Genomic DNA, 17713 nt, shown 5'->3' with positions numbered 1-17713 from the left:
GCAATATCAGCTGGCACAAAATTTGACAATCATCTTGTATAATTAGGTCCAGGTAAAAAGTCGCAAATAAAAACAATGCGACAACTGGGTGAAGTGATTTTATCATTTTGCAGATCAAGTCACCATAACAGACATCTCTGTTCAGCTGTAGCGTCAGTCAGTGAAAACTGCACAGTGTGTATTTTGTCATTTGCAATTTGGAAAATTGCAGGTACTCCACAGTCTTACATACAAAGCAAAATACAATGAAAGTTGCGTCAATATATGTCACATGACACACGTCTTTGTGTTCCTGAAACTCTACAGTTCAGCAATGGAGAACAAAGTCAGCATGACCCATAAAGAAATGCTTATGAAACAAAATTTCTGCAAAAACTTCGGCTTTTTTTTCCTGTGAGTACAGTTACAGTTCCCAGCTCAGCCTCATTCTTACCTTAAATAATAAACCTTTGAACAGCACAACCAAAACAGTCTTAAAAAGTGCCTCTGTCCACACATTACATTTCCATATTATAAATGTATATATATATATATATATATATATATATATATATATATATATATATATATATATGATATATATGACATGTCACATTTACAGGGAATGAACTAGAAGTCAACACAGCGGCCCTTCCTCTCCCAGTCTCCGTAGCGGGTGGGCTCTGGACCCCGAGGACCTCCTTTCTCTTTGGTTACAGGGTTCACATCATCAGGAAACTCTGAAGGACAAGAAGAGAATAATTCAGAATGAAAGAAGCTGCTTTAGTTAAGATATTTTCCATGAATGACTGCTTTTTCCTCAGTTTATACTGCATACAGTGATAGACTCAGCTCATTAAACTAAACTCTAACTCACCCCTGAATTAAGGGTTGAATGTGACGTACAATCTTTACCTAGGAAAAAATTACTTGCAGTTTCCTGAGCTTTCAACCACATTGCACACCCTTTCCTAGCAGATGGAGTTTAACACTGTCACATCCTGACAACTGAGAAAACTCAGCCTTGTGAGGAGTAGGAGAACGTTCTAGGAAAAGTAAGTACGCGAACCTTGAATGAAGTGTTTGTTTTGTTTTTACACTTGCGTTCAACAGGTGCTGATTAACCTTCGTGATCATTTCAGATGCTGTAGTCTGTGCTGTTTATAAATGATTTAGTATAATCCTACAAGGTGAGTCTGTACATACTGTATAAATGGGGTTGATAAAATATTAAAAATGCATCCTAGCTTAAAGCATTGCAGCTCATAAGAAATGAAACATAAGATTAACGTAGGCAGGATTTATTGTTGGGTTGCACAGCCTAAACTGGCTTCTCTAAATGAACTGGTCACTGACTGTACTTACTTAGCATCAGAAAGATTGACAAATGTCATTTTCCTGTTGTCAAAACAAATGGGCTTGTGTGGTTCTTATGAAGTGCTAACAGGTAGCATTGAAATCAATATAAATTAATTTAATGCAGAGACATGATTGCACTTATTTCTTCAATCAAATGCAGCTACTTCCCAATATCATGACTGAAGCTCAGTTTTTGAAACATTAAAAATAACTATATATTCTTTTGGACATGTTATAGTGTAGATACTCTTATTTTTTTAATCATACATGTCTTTTTTTTGATCACCTGAAAGCTGTTTCAATGGTTTGCCAGTTTGATGAGTTATAATTCTATGGCAGACCTTTATTCTAATTCATCTTAGAATTCATTTTTGTTGGTGGGTGTTATGGTGACAAGCAGAAATCTTAAGCAAGTAAAAGTAAGGACTCTTACTTTCCAGAACATCTTTGCTCTTGTCCTCAGTGCTGTCAAACTGTCCTTGTGGGGTTTTAGCTTTCTTCAGCGGCTCCCTGTCCTTGACCGCTCCACTGGCCGACCGTGAACATCCTGAAACAAAAACAAGGATTTCAGAACAAAAAAGTACTGTGTACAGTAAACGACAAAAGTGAGTACACTCTTGCGCAATATTGTTTAAATGTCAAGTGAATCAAAACTGTATCACCTCTTAGTAACTGTATTACTTCTAGGCTGAACACTACAGCATTTATTAACAACAGGTTAGATTTGCTATACTAAAAATTCAGGCCGACCAGTAAAACCTAAATGCCACTTAAGTCTGTGTAGCTTTCATTACTGAGATTCTAGTTTTTCACTATTATCTTATCTTAGAAGGATAACCACTGAATCTCAGATTTGTGGCACTAAAGCTTGTCCTTTCCTTGGTCAGAGAAAAAGCCCTTAATAACAGCTGGTCAGATCAAGAAGACTCTCCAGGAGGCAGCTGTGTCAAAGTTAACAATTAAGAAAAGACTTAGACTGAACCATTGGTGAGTCCCAAAAACAGGAAGGCCAGATTAGAGTTTGCAAAAAAAAAAAAAACAACAACATAAAAGAGCCTGTGCAGTTCTGGAACAACATCCTATGTACAGATGAGACAAAGATCAACTTGTACCAGAATGATAGGAAGAGAAGAGTCTGCAGAAAGGAAGGAACTGCTCCACATCCACAGCATACCACCTCATCAGTGAAGCGTGGTAGTAGTATCACGACGTGGGCATGTATGGCTGCCAATGGAAATGGTTCTCTCATATTTATTGATGATGTGACTTATTAATTAATTCTGAAGTTTTCTGGGCAATATTATCTGCTCATATTCAGCCAAATGCTTCAGAACTCATTGGTCAGTGCTTCACGGTGCAGATGGACCTGAAGCATACTGCACTGTGCTGGGGAAGTATGGCTTTTGCTGGTTGTCTTAAAACCAGCAGGTGGTGGACAGCAAGTGAGAAAAAGTGAGGGACACCCTGAACAAAGACACACTGACCTGTAAACACTGACTCCACGGAGAGACCTTTCAAGACAACATGTCTGCTGGTTGAAGCACATAAACGCAGAAGATACATGTCTGGAGGTGGAAACAAACGACAGCGACGTTTCTTCTCCCGTGCTCGGACACTTACACAATGTTGTTGTTTGTCGCCTGTCGCTACGTCACTTACGTCATCATGCAGCGACAGCAAGTATGATTACAGCATCTGTGGATTACAGTGCACTGTTGAAGCCACGTCAGTAGGAGGAGACAAACCACCGAATATCCCATTTGATCCCTAATATACCTCTGTATTTTCACGCTCACTGTTCGTTCAGTATTTTATTATTACAGAAGGCCTATACATATTTCAGTTACTCATAATTTAACCTCCTTAGACCTGTTTTTTTTCTGCTGAGCAAAGCATGTTTTATTCCAGTTGATTTTTACTCCTCTTAAATATGAAAATACATGGAACAAAGACATTTCTGCCAAGTCAGTTTTTTTGTTTTTATTATTTTTACATGTCCATTGTAATGGACTGAAGCACTGTGAAATGTCATTCAAACTTAAGAAAAACAAATTTTGTTTTTAATATTTGAAAGTGAATGTCTCTGTGTATGTCTGTGTGCAGGTCTGAACATTAACAACTTTACATGTGTATGATTTTGGGTAATATAAAATCAAGACAACAATTTGATATATTTGGCAGTAAAATAGCAATAATGTACTGCTGTACTTTATAACACAGTAGGCTACAGAACTGATCACACAAACACAACAAATAAAACAGACATCAGCTTGTGGATACTTTTATCGAGTCACTGATTTTTGATGGATAAGCAGATGTTCAGCTTGTAAGAAAGAAAACCCCATAAAATTACCTGGAGGTGATGTAGAAACTGGGACTTGGTGTCTGTCAAGAATAAAATTGCTATAATTTTTTTCATGCCATTTGCAATCCTGCAACTTTTGTCTTTGAAATACTGTAAGACCTGACTTGCAGCAGTCACTATGTATGACTACAGTATATGAATAGTTTGTGTTTGAGCACAAGACATAGGGGGAAAAAATGCAAATTATTGGCATTTTTGCAAATACACGGCACTTTTAAATCATGTCATATCATCTATGTCCATGCACATCAATTAGGCATAACATTTTGACCACCTGCCTATATTCTGTTGGTCCGGTTTTTTGCTTCCAAACCAGTCCTGATCCATTGAGTCGTGGACTCCACTAAACTCCTGAAGGTGTCCCATGGTACCTGGCACCAAGATGTTTGCAGCAAATCCTTTCAGTCCTGGAAGTTTTGAGGTGTGGTCTCCATGGATTGGATTTGTTTGTCCAGCACATCCCATAGATACTGGCTTGGATTGAGATCTGGGGAATTTGGCAGCCAAGTTAACATTTCAAACTCGTTGTTGTACTCCTCAAAGCATTCCTGGCCTTGAGGCAGTTTCTGTGGCAGAAAGCGCAGGTGGATGTTGCATTTGTCACAACAGACGTGTGTTTTTCCTGTGCAGTACAGCCTCTTACATCTGGTGGTCTCTTTCTTATCATCATAATTTGGTATGTGGTCAACCATGTCAAACTGCACTTCAAAAAAATAAACAAATATTAAGATGAAAAAAAAACTATCAAAGTATAGGTATGAAGTGCTCACAGATATTCCATGACTTTGCACAGTGACACCAAATAATGAAGTTTTGGTTATTATCACCCAAACCCTGATGTCCATTGGATAACTTAAAATATCATCACTTTGAATTGTTGAGTGCAAACTGATTAGGCTACAATCAACATATATCAACATTTACAAGGAAAAAGGTGTCTACTCCTGTCAAGCATCTTGTCTTGTCTCTGATGTGTGAAGTTACTGGTCATGACTTTAACTGTGATTGGATTATCAGGAACCAATCAGTAACAAAGCATTATTCAAATAACAAAATCACAGTTATTAATTGTTCTAGAACCAAAAATACGTCATGTTTATTCCAGTGGACACAGGGTCTGAAAGGGTTTAAAGACAAATTTACTTGTTTATTTCGATCGGTGTGAGTGTTTTTGTTTTCACACCTAAATTCTTGCTTATCCTGCTTATTCTGTAGTACTGATGATCATGTTTTTCACACAGCTTTCTTTACCAGTCACTGAAAATTGCAATTTGCGGTTAAGCAGAGTCCACTTTGGAAGATGTGCTCTTCCATTTATTTTTATTAGTCACATGTACATATTAACAGAGGTGGAGAAAGTGTTCACTAGCTATCAGTAGGCAACAGTTGCTAATAAACATCTCGTATTGAAAACGTTATTTAAATTAAAGTAAGTATTGTTTCAAAAAAATACTTAAAGTATTAAAAATGAAAGTGTTCAAAACAGAAAAATGCCCCGGGGACTTCCAGCAAACATTCCCCAAATGTTCCCTGAAGGTCCCCTAAAGCTTCTACAAAGTAATCTTTAGTAAACATTCCCTGAAGGTTCTCTCAAGGTTTGACAAAGTAACCCTCAGGGTACCTTCCCTGAAGGCTGCTGTTAGCTGGACTGTTGTTAATAAAATACTCATTCCTTAAAGTAAAAGTAGGCTTTATCTGCTGTAGCTGGCTGAGGTAGAACTCATTCTTCTACTTCAACTTATGATTATTTTTATTAGGGAGTGACCTTCTGATTATTTTCTCTATCAATGAATGTTTGTAAAAATTCTGAAAATTGCGAGAAATGCTGTCTAAACTGACGTAATAGTTTTCAATTTTCTGTCAGTTGACCAACTGATCGACTAACTGATCAACTGTACTTTAAATAAACTGTTGAGTAATTTACTTAAAAACAAAATATTACATTTTAGAATACATTGTGTCTGAAAATATCAAAGGTAGTAAAGTAAAAAGTACAATATTTGCCTCTGATATGCAGTAGAGAAGAAACAGAAATGAGCATTAAAGGTACCTCAAATCTGTACTAAAGTCCAGTCCTTGATGTAATGCACTTATTTTCATTTCACCATCAACCTCACAGAATGTCTATGTACACAGGATGTGATCAGTCTAAATTATAGATTTAAGACTGAGGGCAAGGGAAGCAGTCAGTCAGGTCACACTTGGTTTAGTCTGGACCAAAACAAAAATGTAAAAATGACAAGTTACTTTCAGTCTGATGAAATGAATTCCTCAGAGAGCATGTATAAACACAGCATGCTGGTTTACTGAAAATGAATGAAAAATCAACTTTACTAATACATACCTTGGTCACATATATATGTTTTTGCCTGTTAAATGAATTAGATATGAGTGAGATACTTCAGTGTCACACACAACCTGCTATGCAACATTTTTTTAGGGAGGCTGTCAAAAATAATACCTTTATCAAAAGCGTGGTAAAGAATGAAAACCTAAATCTTGTCAAGGTTTGGTGCGAGTGCCCTTCGGCTTTTAAACGGCATCTGTTCACCTTGGTACGCTCGCATACAGTTTTTCAAGTGACTTTGAAGGTTGTTGAGCAACTTGGAGAACCTGCCACAGTTTATCTGTGGATTCAGTCGGTCTCGGTGTCTCATGTTGCTTCATGTAAATCCCAGTCCGACTCCATGATGTTAAGAACAGGGCCACACCATCTGCTGCAAGACCCGTTGTTTTTCATGTGGTTTATGGCTCTTTTTTGACTCTGGCTGTGTGTGTGTGTGTGTGTGTGTGTGTGTGTGTGTGTGTGTGTGTGTGTGTGTGTGTGTGTGTGTGTGTGTGTGTGAGAGAGAGAGAGAGAGAGAGAGAGAGAGAGATGTGACATTCTCCAGGACTGCTTTTAAAAAGGTTGAAGAGGAATGTAAAGGAGAATTTCACCATCCACTCTGAAATATCAGCACTAAGCTGCTGCCCTGGAATTCTTCACACACTCACACACACACACACACACACACACACACACACACACACACACACACACACACACACACACACACACACACACACACACACACACACACACACACACACACACACACACACACTACCAACAGCTGGCTCAGCGTGGGTTGCAGCCCAATATAGCCAAGACATAAAAAAACAAACAAAAAAAAAAACAATAACACATTAAAACATACTTTTTTCAACAGAAAAGGTTCATGGATATGCATCAAAATGTGCACGTAGGTTTATGAGAAGTGAGATCAAGCGTAACAAGCCAAAAAGCAAAACACGAGAGCCTGACATTTCAAAAAATATGTGTAGGTATCTAATAAATTGCTCTTTTTGTCCTCCAGTGTCTGTGCACCACTTCATCGCTTTATATGTTGGACTACTATGAGAACTGGTTCTGAAAAATAGTTTGTAATAGACAGGATGCTGACTTGAAATGTATTCTTGTTTTTTGCATGATTTAATGCCAATATTGACCAGCCTATAAAAGGAAACCCTACATGCTAGAATTTTACAACACAAGAGAATCCAAACATTTAAGCATGACAATAGGTCAAAAAATTAGTTCGATATAAGCTGATGTCATCTGCCTCTATTGGGACACACTCTCCAAAAAAAAGCCTCCCATTCGGATAATTTACTTTCTGCTTTATTTGCTATTATTAATATTTTCCTTGCTGAATTGTTTCAGGAGCATTAAATAACTGCAGCTCATTCAGAACGCTGTTGACCAGAACAAAAAGATCAGAACACATCAGACCTGGCTCCCAGTCAGCCATAGAATAGATTTTAAAATCCTGCCACTGGTGTATAAGTCACTGAATGATTTAAGTCCAGAATACATTAATATGGAATATAAACCCAGTAGGACTCTGAGATCTACACACTCAGGTCAGATAGCAGACCCCAGAGTTCAAACCAAACACGGTGAAACAGCATTCATGGTGAAACTCTGCAAACTTCAAGTTCACCAGTCAGTTCTAACAGCTTTCTACAAATGTTTCATTGAATCAGTCTTTACCTTCAACATCTCAGCCTGGTTTGGGTCCCTATCCACCATCCATCGCATTCCCCTAAACAAAATCATAATAATGAGCAGTAAAATAAATGGACTGGAGCAAGAACCACTCATCAGCATCTACAACAGAAGGATAAAACTTAAAGGAACACAGATAGCCTCAGACACCACTCACACACTGCACAGCTCCTGCAGTCTGCTCCATTCAGGCCAGAGATAGAGGTCACTCATTTTTAAGACCAAGAGAGCCATGTCAAGTTTCGCGCCCACAATCATCAGACTTCTGAATGGCTGAGCCTTTTTAATTATTTTACTACAGCCTCGTTTATCTTAAATTTTGTCCTTTTTTCATGCTCATGGGTGAGCTCTTTTAAATGAAGTGTTAAGAAGCTTAGCTGCAGGAATTGAAGAGAGGAGAAAGCAGGTGAATTCTGGAGGTTCTAGAAAGGAGAGGGTAGTTCAGAAATTAGCTCAAGAGAGGGAGAAGTGTAGGGGCCTTAAGTCAGGAAGGAGGCAGGGATGTGGCCTCTTGGTCGGGAAATGCAGGTAGATTTAGGAGGAAAGCCTGTTGTTACCCAAAAAAATAGTGTGTACTAATCTGAGGCTAGACGTTGTTTTGTAGTCTGTCAATGAAAATACAGTGTTTTTCATTGAAGCAGTCCAGTTGGAAAATGCAGTAGAGGCAGCTTATGAGAGGAAGAAGGCTAGATATGCAGATTTAAAGATAGAAGCTGAGCAGAGGGGATGGAGGACCAGAGTTCACCCAGTTGAAGTGGGGTGTAGTGATTTGTTTCACTTTTGAGGGAGCTGGGAGTGCACTGGCAGAGTCTGAGGAAGACAGTGAGGGACATGTCAGATGTGGCTACTGGATCTAGTCATTGGAGATGGATTAGGAGAAATAAAAATAGTTGGGGAGTGAAATAGAGGGAGTAGGGAGAGGCAGAGGACAAACCCCCTCCTTCACTCTGCTTTCCCCGCCCTCTTTTCCCTCTCCCAATGGGCAGAGATCCAGGAAGAGGAAGTGTAGATAAGGTGGGGGCGTGGCCTGTTAGAGCCTCTTTGGGACCATGCAGCCATCTCAGGTAAGTCTGTGTTGTAAGGTAGAGGCTGTGTCGTTGTCTTTTGTTCTTTTTAGATAGCATTAGCAATTAGCAGTTAGCAACTGGTACTTGCATCTTAGATGAAGTCTGCTTGTATAGTCTGTGCCTGTGGTGAGCTTGGCTGAAGTAGTGAGGTATTTTAGCAATTAGTAGTTAGCATTAGCAAGTTTGGTGAGCTGGCTTGTATAGTTTCTTTGGCAGTGATAAGTTTGCTTTTGACATGGAGAGTTTATATGTAGCCTATAGTTTCTTTGTCACTTTTTAGCAGCTGGCACTAGGTATTCAGCATCTTGCACTAGCTAACTGGTAGCATCAGCACTGGTCACTACCTGGAGCATCTCCTAAACAGGCCTGGGTCACTTGAACGTGGCAGTGCTGTTTGGATTGTGTAGCAGCAGTGTGAACTGGCACTAGAGGGGTGAATCTGCGATGCCAGAGTTCACCACCTAGCCTCCTGGAGGTGTTGTGGGACTAAATAGGTGAAGCACACTTGAAGGGAGATAAACACTTGATGACCCCCAGATGTGCCAGGAATCACTGCTCACTGGTGTGTATAGTGATGGGTCAGGGATCCTAGGTCCATCACTGAGTGTGCATCTTTCTTGTTTGGAGCACAAATGACTTGTGTTTAAATTAACTGTAATTTTCATCTTTTCTCTGCACTGTTATTGCTCATTCATATTTTTAATGTTTTTAGTTTTTATTGTATTCATAATCAGGTTTTATTTTAAGCTGTAAGTTTTAATTCTTGGGATATTTTTGTTTCTATGTGAAACACACTGAGTTACTCCTGTGTTTGAAATGCACTATACAAATAAATATTGCCTTGCGTATTGTCATCGTGCACACTACCGTTCGAAAGCTTGGGGTCACCCAGGAAATTTCATGTTTTCCAAGAAAACCCACACTTTTATTCTTGTGCTAACAGAACTGCACAAGGGTTTTCTAATCATCAGTTAGCCTTTCAGCACCATTAGCTACCACAATAGAACACAGGAGTGATGGTTGCTGGAAATGTTCCTCTGTACCTCTATGTAGATATTCCATTAAAAATCAGAAATTTCCAGCTAGAATAGTCATTTAGCACATTAACAATGTCTAGACTGTATTTGTGATTCATTTAATGTTATCTTCATTGAAAAAAAAGTTGTTCTTTCAAAAATAAGGACACTTCTAAGTGACCCCACTTTTGAATAGTATAAAATGTGGGTTTGGTGGTTAGACTGATGCCCCACAGCTAGAAGATCCCTGGTTCTCGTCCCAGCCTGTACCTGTGATCTTTCTGTGTGGAGTTTGCATGTTCTCCAGCTTCCTCACAGAGGATAATGTAGATGTATAGATAATGGATGTATATAATGTCATGTCTATGGCCATGGTTTGTGTCCGATCAACTAATTAAAAAGTTGGACAGCATCAGTAATTCAAAAGACATGTGAATTCCATTGAGACTGCATAATTCCCCCAGTGATTAATCAATAGGAATCAAGTTTATTTTCATCTTATCTTAAGACATGGTGGCACCTAGAACATCTGGAAATGTCTGTCAAATTTACTGTAAATGATAAAATACATATGTGGCATACAAATGTACATCAGGTAAAAATGTAATCCCACAGGAAGAAAAATCATGTTGAATATGTTTTGGATTTTATCCATGTTTTCATACACACAGGCACACGCACACACACACGAACCCATGCGTGGCAGCTCAGTCGCCATGGTGTGTATCTGTCGCCACTGTCGAGCGCTTTGAGCACCATTAAGGTAGAAGAGCCTGCAAGTCCAGATCATTCCACAAACACACACTGCAAAGGTGAACAATGAGAAAAAGATGATAAATGCCATGACTGCTCTTTGTTTCTCATTCATCAGCTTGTTGATCTCAGTGGTGAGAGTGAAATAGAAGAAGTGCAGTGTGTAAAATATTTATACAAAAGTAAGAGTCCAAGAAAATGTAACTTAACTGCGATCAAAAGTGTGGTTATTGCCAGCTGTGATGTTAGACTTTTCTTTCTTCTTTTAATCAGATGCCTCTGACAGTTTAATGCATCCCTAAAGTATGTCTTATTCATCTTAAGGACTCCTGTTCCTTCTGTCAGATTATTTATTTGAATTCATACAAAGGTGTAAAAACAAGTGCTCTGTATTTTTGCAGTCAGGTCTATTAAACATAGCAGATAAATACCCACAACTGATGGCAGAGACATATTGTGAGACATCAAATATGAAAATATGCTGTTTTTGAAATATCAAGTCCCTTATAGGTAAATTATAATACAACAACACACGGATGCATGTCTGTGCTGAGTCTCTGAAGCACAGTGTTCGTCATGATGCCTCCAAATGACTTCCAGTAGGCCTGCAGCTTGCTGTCTGTGGGGCTGAAGCAGGGATTCACTCCACAGCAGGATCCTCCTCAGACTGTGGTCCTCGTTAGGTGTAGCAGCCCAGCTGAAGTGTCTGTCAGGCAGAAGGTGGGTAATAAGCAGAACAACAGGGACGTGACCTGACATTTATGAAGCAGCGTCCTGCACCGAGGCCCGCTCTGAACGAAGAGTCTCTGCCGCCGAGCAGTCACCACCAGGCCGTGTGTGTCGGCTCTACTCGCAGGCTGAAACGCTGCTGATTTTTGCGGTGTTCTCGGTCCAGGGCTGCAGGTTCTGCAGGGCAAACAGAGAGCTGTTCTGCAGGCACAGCGGGTCCGGGGTCACCGGCTGGTTGATGGTCTTCTGGAAGGCCTCCTGCTGCAGCTGCATGAGGATCCGGTTGGCCTGCTGCCGCTCCGCCTCCCGCTCCTCCGCCGTCTGCCGCCTGCAGCAGCGACAAGCAGACACCGCAGAGGCTCACATCCAGACAGAAACAGACTCACAGACTGAATAACAACCACCGATGTAGTGATTGGAACGGTGGCAGAGTACAGAGTAGAAATGGAACACGACTGCATTACATATTACAATTTAGTTTTAGTTTCTTGGCACTCCGATGGCGAGTTTTTGCGACGAAATTTCAGTCAAATGTGCACCAGCTAGTGGATGTTCTGTTTGACAATAAAAGTGGCTTTTCTAATCTGTTGTAAACGAAATTATAAAAGAGTTTCCACTCTGCAAAATTGAAATATAATTAGTGTATTACAATGAACCAACTATTAACCCTGTAAAACCCAAATATAGAAAAAATAATTTACATAATAAAAACATCATTAACAAACAATAATAAAAATAAAAATGATATAAGTGGCTTTGTTAATCGAAAACGTAATTATTGCTAACGAAAAACATTGAAGTACTAAACACAAATCGGTATTTACGAGTTCTATTTGGACAAAGATTTAATGTGTTTTTGGGCTCTTTTAAAAAAAATGTCTATTTAATTGCACTTGCTGACTGCTTTTACTGTCACATAAACGAGCAAAAGCAAATTGCAGAAATGATTTCTATAAAATGACTTTTAAATATAAATGTTGCACAGTATTTTAAACATTGCATTCCCACTTAGTGTCCACCAGTTGAGTTCCGCCCTGGTGTGTTAAGATTGGTTTAAAAATATATTGTTGTCCTATTAACGCCACATGAGCTTTTATAGATGAAAACTTAATCTGCATTGTAAGCGAATGCACCAAGATTTGATATTTTATTTATGGAATAGGCTGAACCCAGTGTAGTTTCAATGTATTTGTATGAAACCTCCATGAAATGCAATATATTTCTTTACTGAAAAATGTGTTTAGAATAAATGTACAATGGAAAATAACATAAGCTACCTCAGAAAATTAAAACACTGCTTATCTCATATTAAAAGATGCTCAGGGAGGTTGTGCTTCTATATGTAATCACAGATGGATGTGTTTTGGTCCACAGAGACCGATAAAAACCATTAGAGGATACATTACAGCCTTTAAAATCGAATAGGTTAGTGGCTCTAAAATATTCAAATAATCACACATGCCTGAATAGATACAACACTGCTTGCAAAATCCGAAACAAATAATGATTTGGTTGAGTTTACCTCCATTTGGTGCGTCTGTTTTGGAACCAGGTTTTGACCTGAGCGTCGGTCATCTTCAGGGCTTTGGCCAGCGCGGCCCTCTCCGCTGAGGCCAGGTACTTCTGCCGGTGGAAACGCTTCTCCAGCTCGCAGATCTGCAGCCTGGTGAACGACGTACGAGGCTTCTTCTTCTTAGGAGGCGTCCGGTTCTGATAGGGGTGACCTACACGGCGTGTCACAGTCAGGGGTGAGATGGACACTGGACAGGACGGAGGGACAGGAGGACAGGAAAGGAGGAAGGACAAACAGACAGGAAATAAGCGGGAGTGCAGACAGAGCAGCAGCGGCAGCGCCATGAGATATGACACTAGACCTCATTTTATCTTCATTTACAGGCACCAAAAAATATTGTTTACTTCTCTAAAAAAAATCCCCAAATTTCAGAAAATTTGCAAAACCTTTCGGAAGAAAATTCCAATAATTCCTTAAAAGTTCCCCTTAAAATGTATTTAAAATATAAAAAATATTCCCCGAATTTGGGAAGAAATGTCTTGTAAACATTTTCAAAAAATTAACAAAATATCTGAAGTGATTTTATATATATATGTAAAATTTCTAATATTTTCTTTAAGAACATTCACAAAAAAATCAACCAAAATCCATCAATTCGCTGGATTTTGGTTGATTTTTGTGTGAATGTTCTTAAGGATAATTTTTAACATTTCTTTTTTCCACCAAAAATGTTCAAAAAATTTCCCCAAAATGTTGCAAATGTGGACATCAGAAATTTCACTGTGAAAATGTATTATTTTTCCACATTTTCAAACTTTAAAACGGGTCAATTTGACCTGTAGGACAACACGAGGGTTAAATGATCCGAGTAAATTGTGCATAGAGTTTTCAAAAAAAAAATAAAAAATAGGACAATGATGGTGCTCTAATATAAGGACACTCTTCTAATGTAGCCAATTCATTTATCCATTTAAATACAAGAACAATTTGGTTACTATGTATGCCACAGAATCTGTTATTAAACCATTCATGTACCTGTGTATTTCTGTCTAACCCATGGCACATTCAGAGAGCAGAGCCTGACTGAAATTATGATAAAAAAAATATTATCGCTTGTTCTCTAACAGTAAATCAGTTACACCCTTAGTTATAAACAGACTTGCATTTATTTATTTGTATTAGCACGGTGTAGGAGGTTTATGCAAGCAGTTTCCAGTGCAGTGGGAGAAACAGAGAGGAGGTAAGAGTGCCGGATAGATAGCTTCAGAGGAGACACACACATCACGCTGTCCAGCACAGTAATGACATACAGCAGATAGGACGACATTATAAGATGTCAAACAACCTTATTACTGTCAGTCTGGATCTTACAGTCTATTACAGCTCAGAGAGAAGAGGGGGAATCCTTTAGTAGTGAAGTTGCCTTAAACAAACTATAAATACAGAACCGTTCAAAAGTTTGGGGTCCTTATGTTTGAAAGAAAATCATTTTTTTCAATGAAGATAACATCGGATGAATCAGAAATACAGTTTAGACATTGTTAATGTGGTAAATGATTAGTCTAGCTGATTTTTAATGGAATATCTACATAGGGGTACAGAGGAACATTTCCAGCAACCATCACTCCTGTTCTAATGTGTTAGCTAATGGTGCTGAAAGGCTAACTGATGATTAGAAAACCCTTGTGCAGTTATGTTAGGGCATGAATAAAAGTGAGTTTTCATGGAAGACATGAAACTGTCTGGGTGACCCCAACAAATAACAATAATAATAATTGCAGGGAATTTGTTTATTGTGAAAACTAAAGCAATTCATTTTTGCATATACTCTCAAATTTTGTGTTGTTCGTATCCTCGTGTGTACTTTTCTTATTTAAATTGTACAAGTAGTGTATATATCTTGGGTCTGTAATTTTTTTTATACATGTGTTCTCTTGATTTTTCTTACTGTCACTTTGCTGCTGTGACATTGCAATTTTCCCCCTGTGGGACTATTCTGAGGCTGATTCTAGTTGGTAGTCCTGTAGAGACTATTGTCAGTTTAAATCAAATGTAAATTGTGCTTCTGATTAGTTTTACCTTTCCCTTTCTAGTACATATTTTTGTCATTTGATTCAGAGATTTACAACAACATGGAAATAACAATCAAGGCAAAAATGATCAAAAATAAGAAAATCACCAGGACAGACTCCTGAGATAGAGGCTATAATTCCTGATACTGTGTGGGTGGTTTATCTCTATTTATGTGCAGGCAGCGCACGGTCAGATAATGAGACACACACAGGCACTTTAGAAGCCAGTTTTGAGTTTCATTCTAAATAACTGCTAAATGAACAGTAGAAATAAATATTTAGTGTTGACCTTATGTCCTATATTACACAGTCTATCACTGTATTATAATAATGTGTTCTTTGTGTTGTCTACCTGTGAACCTGTCTTTGGTGTACCGCCGGTTGCTCTCCATCCAGGGGAACGTGAGCGCGGTCAGGTTGTTGATGCTGCCGCTCACGGGCGGCAGAGACGAGCTCCCGGCGCTCAGAGGCCGGTGCGCGGGGACCCGGATGACCCCGGCAGGATTCATGTTTGTGCCGTTCATGTTCACGGCCATGTTCATGTGATAAGCTCCGCCGAGGGGGTCATCCCGCACGAGCTGCTGGTTCCGCTGTATCCACCGTTAGTGCACGCGAAGCCGCCATTCACGCCGCCGCTCGCGCCGCCGTTGTAAGCCAGGTGTCCGTAGTCCGGCTCGTGCATCCTGGAGCCCAGCATGCAGCTCTGCTCCACGGAGCTGAGGATCTGATCGATGCCGAAGCTGATCGGCTCCACGTGCGCGTGCTGCTGCAGATGCGGCCCCAGCAGTCCTCCGTGCTCCATGGCCTCTCCGAGCCCCCTGCTCCCGCGCGAGGAACAGAGGATGCTCCACGCGCCGCTCCCGGCACCCTTTTCGTCTGGGCTTTTCTGCTCGCGTTCCGGTCGTTATCTAGTGAGCGCGGGTGCACGTATGCGCGTCTATCTGTGAGCAGGAGAGCGAGGCTGGACTCCCCCTCCTCCCCGCTCCTCCACGAGGACATCAATCAAAGGGCCAAATAGACAGCGCGAGATTAAGACTCAGATTCGGGCATACAGACTGAACGGGCCGGAGAGCGGAGCTTATAGGAGGATACAGAACACTTCATTAAACAGCTGCTGAGACACTGAGCTGCTTTCTACGGCCCACACACACTGAGGAAGCTGTTCTTTGCACTTTGAATAAACCTTTATTTATTTTTTCTTCTTTCGACTTCTTCGTCCATCCCCACGCTCTCGGCTCTGTTTTGACAGAAGTTCACAACAAACCAAATGATTTTTATCGATTCTCCTGGGCTTTCAGTGCTTGTTGTCCCACTGAAGGTCTCTGTTTAGAACGAAATTTGCGACATTTTCCTTTTGCTGTCATAAATCCTAAATTAGCAGACAGTCTGTTCACACAGCTCCATCTCAAAGGGCTGCAATTACAGTTTGCAGTTAACGATTGCAACAAAACACAGCAATTACGCGAGTTAATTCTATTAGACAATTAATTTATTACTCACCATTAAACGCTCAGGCCTGACAGCCTCAGCTGGATTTACAGACATGGAATCAGTCAAGCAGAGAAAAAACAAAACTCCTGATCATTTAGTAATGAGTAGCTGATCTGCCTTTAATTTTAATCCTACTCTCGGTCTTTTGCACACAGCTATCCAAACACAGGCAGACTGATTTAGATTTGAAGCTGCAGGAAAATATTTACAGCAGCCGAAGAAATAATAATCAACATCGTTCCCATGTTCCCATTCATAGTTTCGTGTTGTACACAATAATGTTTTATATCTATAGAAGTATCAGTGTGGGTGATAAGGCAGAGAGGTCTGGAAAAAGTAGAGAAATAACAAGAGAACTTTAGAAATAAGGCAAAACTGCACAATAATCCCGAAAATGGCCAAATGAGCCAGAACTATGAATCTACCATGTATGTAGCTCACTGTAAAATTCAAACAAAAATGGATTAAATCTCCCATAAATAAACCTGCAGCAAATAAATATCCATCCTGTAACAACATCGACCCTTATACTGAAATCTGAACCTTAATAAATGAGCCTAATGGGCTCAAATTCTTCATTATGAATGGGTGAAAAATTTGAACGCATGCTGCTCATTTGTTGCGGAGCTGGCGCCATTATTAATTCATGTCCAGAGTGATGACATGGCTGCAAACACTGATGCGTCTTCATTTGTTACTGCCGGAACACAAGCCGAGAATTTGTTGCTGCACTGAGAGAAAAAAAAACAAAAACTACCGAAACCTCGGAGTTCAAGTGACTTTTTTTTTTTAACAAAGCAAATGATAAGTCATTATTTGGCATTGCTGTACACTCATTAAAAATATAATGAATCTAGAAATGATCAATGGCTTCTACAGCAGGTATAAATTAGAGGCATATGCATCGTACCATAACAAATGAGTGCAACTTTATTCAATCATAGATCATAAATAACGAGCAGCATTTTATAGACCATCTTTCCTATTACTGTGTTCTGCCGGTGCTGTTCCAAGACACAATCATAGCGACCCCACAACAATTAAATGAAAAATTAAACCGTGTGGCTCATTGATTTCCTCTTCTCCTAAAAGCCACTGGGACTTAATTACTGAACGCGGGGCATTAAAGTATTAATATTTGATATGCTTTGAACGGCTCTCATTGGCAAGTGACCGACATCAAATTTTTAATGCACACAGTAGCCTATCCACACACTGAGGTGCAGCTCTGCGTGTTAACGGTGGACCAATAATGAACAGGAGGCTAAATTACTGGCATGAAATGCAATAACTGATGCAGCAAACATAAAGAGGTGTTTAT

The 17713-nt window shown here is 39.6% G+C and overlaps 2 protein-coding genes across 2 annotated transcripts; both read right to left on the bottom strand.

The window, feature by feature from the left end:
• Nucleotides 1-85: 85 nt before the first annotated feature.
• Nucleotides 86-3003, bottom strand: sdhaf4 (succinate dehydrogenase complex assembly factor 4). Its single transcript, XM_022207711.2, has 3 exons — nucleotides 2823-3003; nucleotides 1772-1885; nucleotides 86-719 (listed from the first exon to the last, which is right to left on the bottom strand). Exons 1-3 carry the CDS (start codon nucleotides 2899-2901, stop codon nucleotides 610-612), a joined length of 303 nt encoding a protein of 100 aa, XP_022063403.1. The 5' UTR covers nucleotides 2902-3003; the 3' UTR covers nucleotides 86-609.
• Nucleotides 3004-10338: 7335 nt separating this feature from the next.
• On the bottom strand, nucleotides 10339-15757 carry tlx1 (T cell leukemia homeobox 1). Its single transcript, XM_051959728.1, is given in 4 exon segments — nucleotides 10339-11644; nucleotides 12839-13040; nucleotides 15254-15463; nucleotides 15466-15757. Coding segments are annotated over 4 exon segments (861 nt in total). The 5' UTR covers nucleotides 15704-15757; the 3' UTR covers nucleotides 10339-11433.
• Nucleotides 15758-17713: the final 1956 nt, after the last annotated feature.

This window comes from Acanthochromis polyacanthus, chromosome 15 (assembly GCF_021347895.1).
Source record: "Acanthochromis polyacanthus isolate Apoly-LR-REF ecotype Palm Island chromosome 15, KAUST_Apoly_ChrSc, whole genome shotgun sequence".
NCBI lineage: Eukaryota > Metazoa > Chordata > Actinopteri > Pomacentridae > Acanthochromis > Acanthochromis polyacanthus.
The sequence above is the reverse complement of the archived record's forward strand: the minus strand, read 5'-3'. Positions and strand labels throughout refer to the sequence as shown.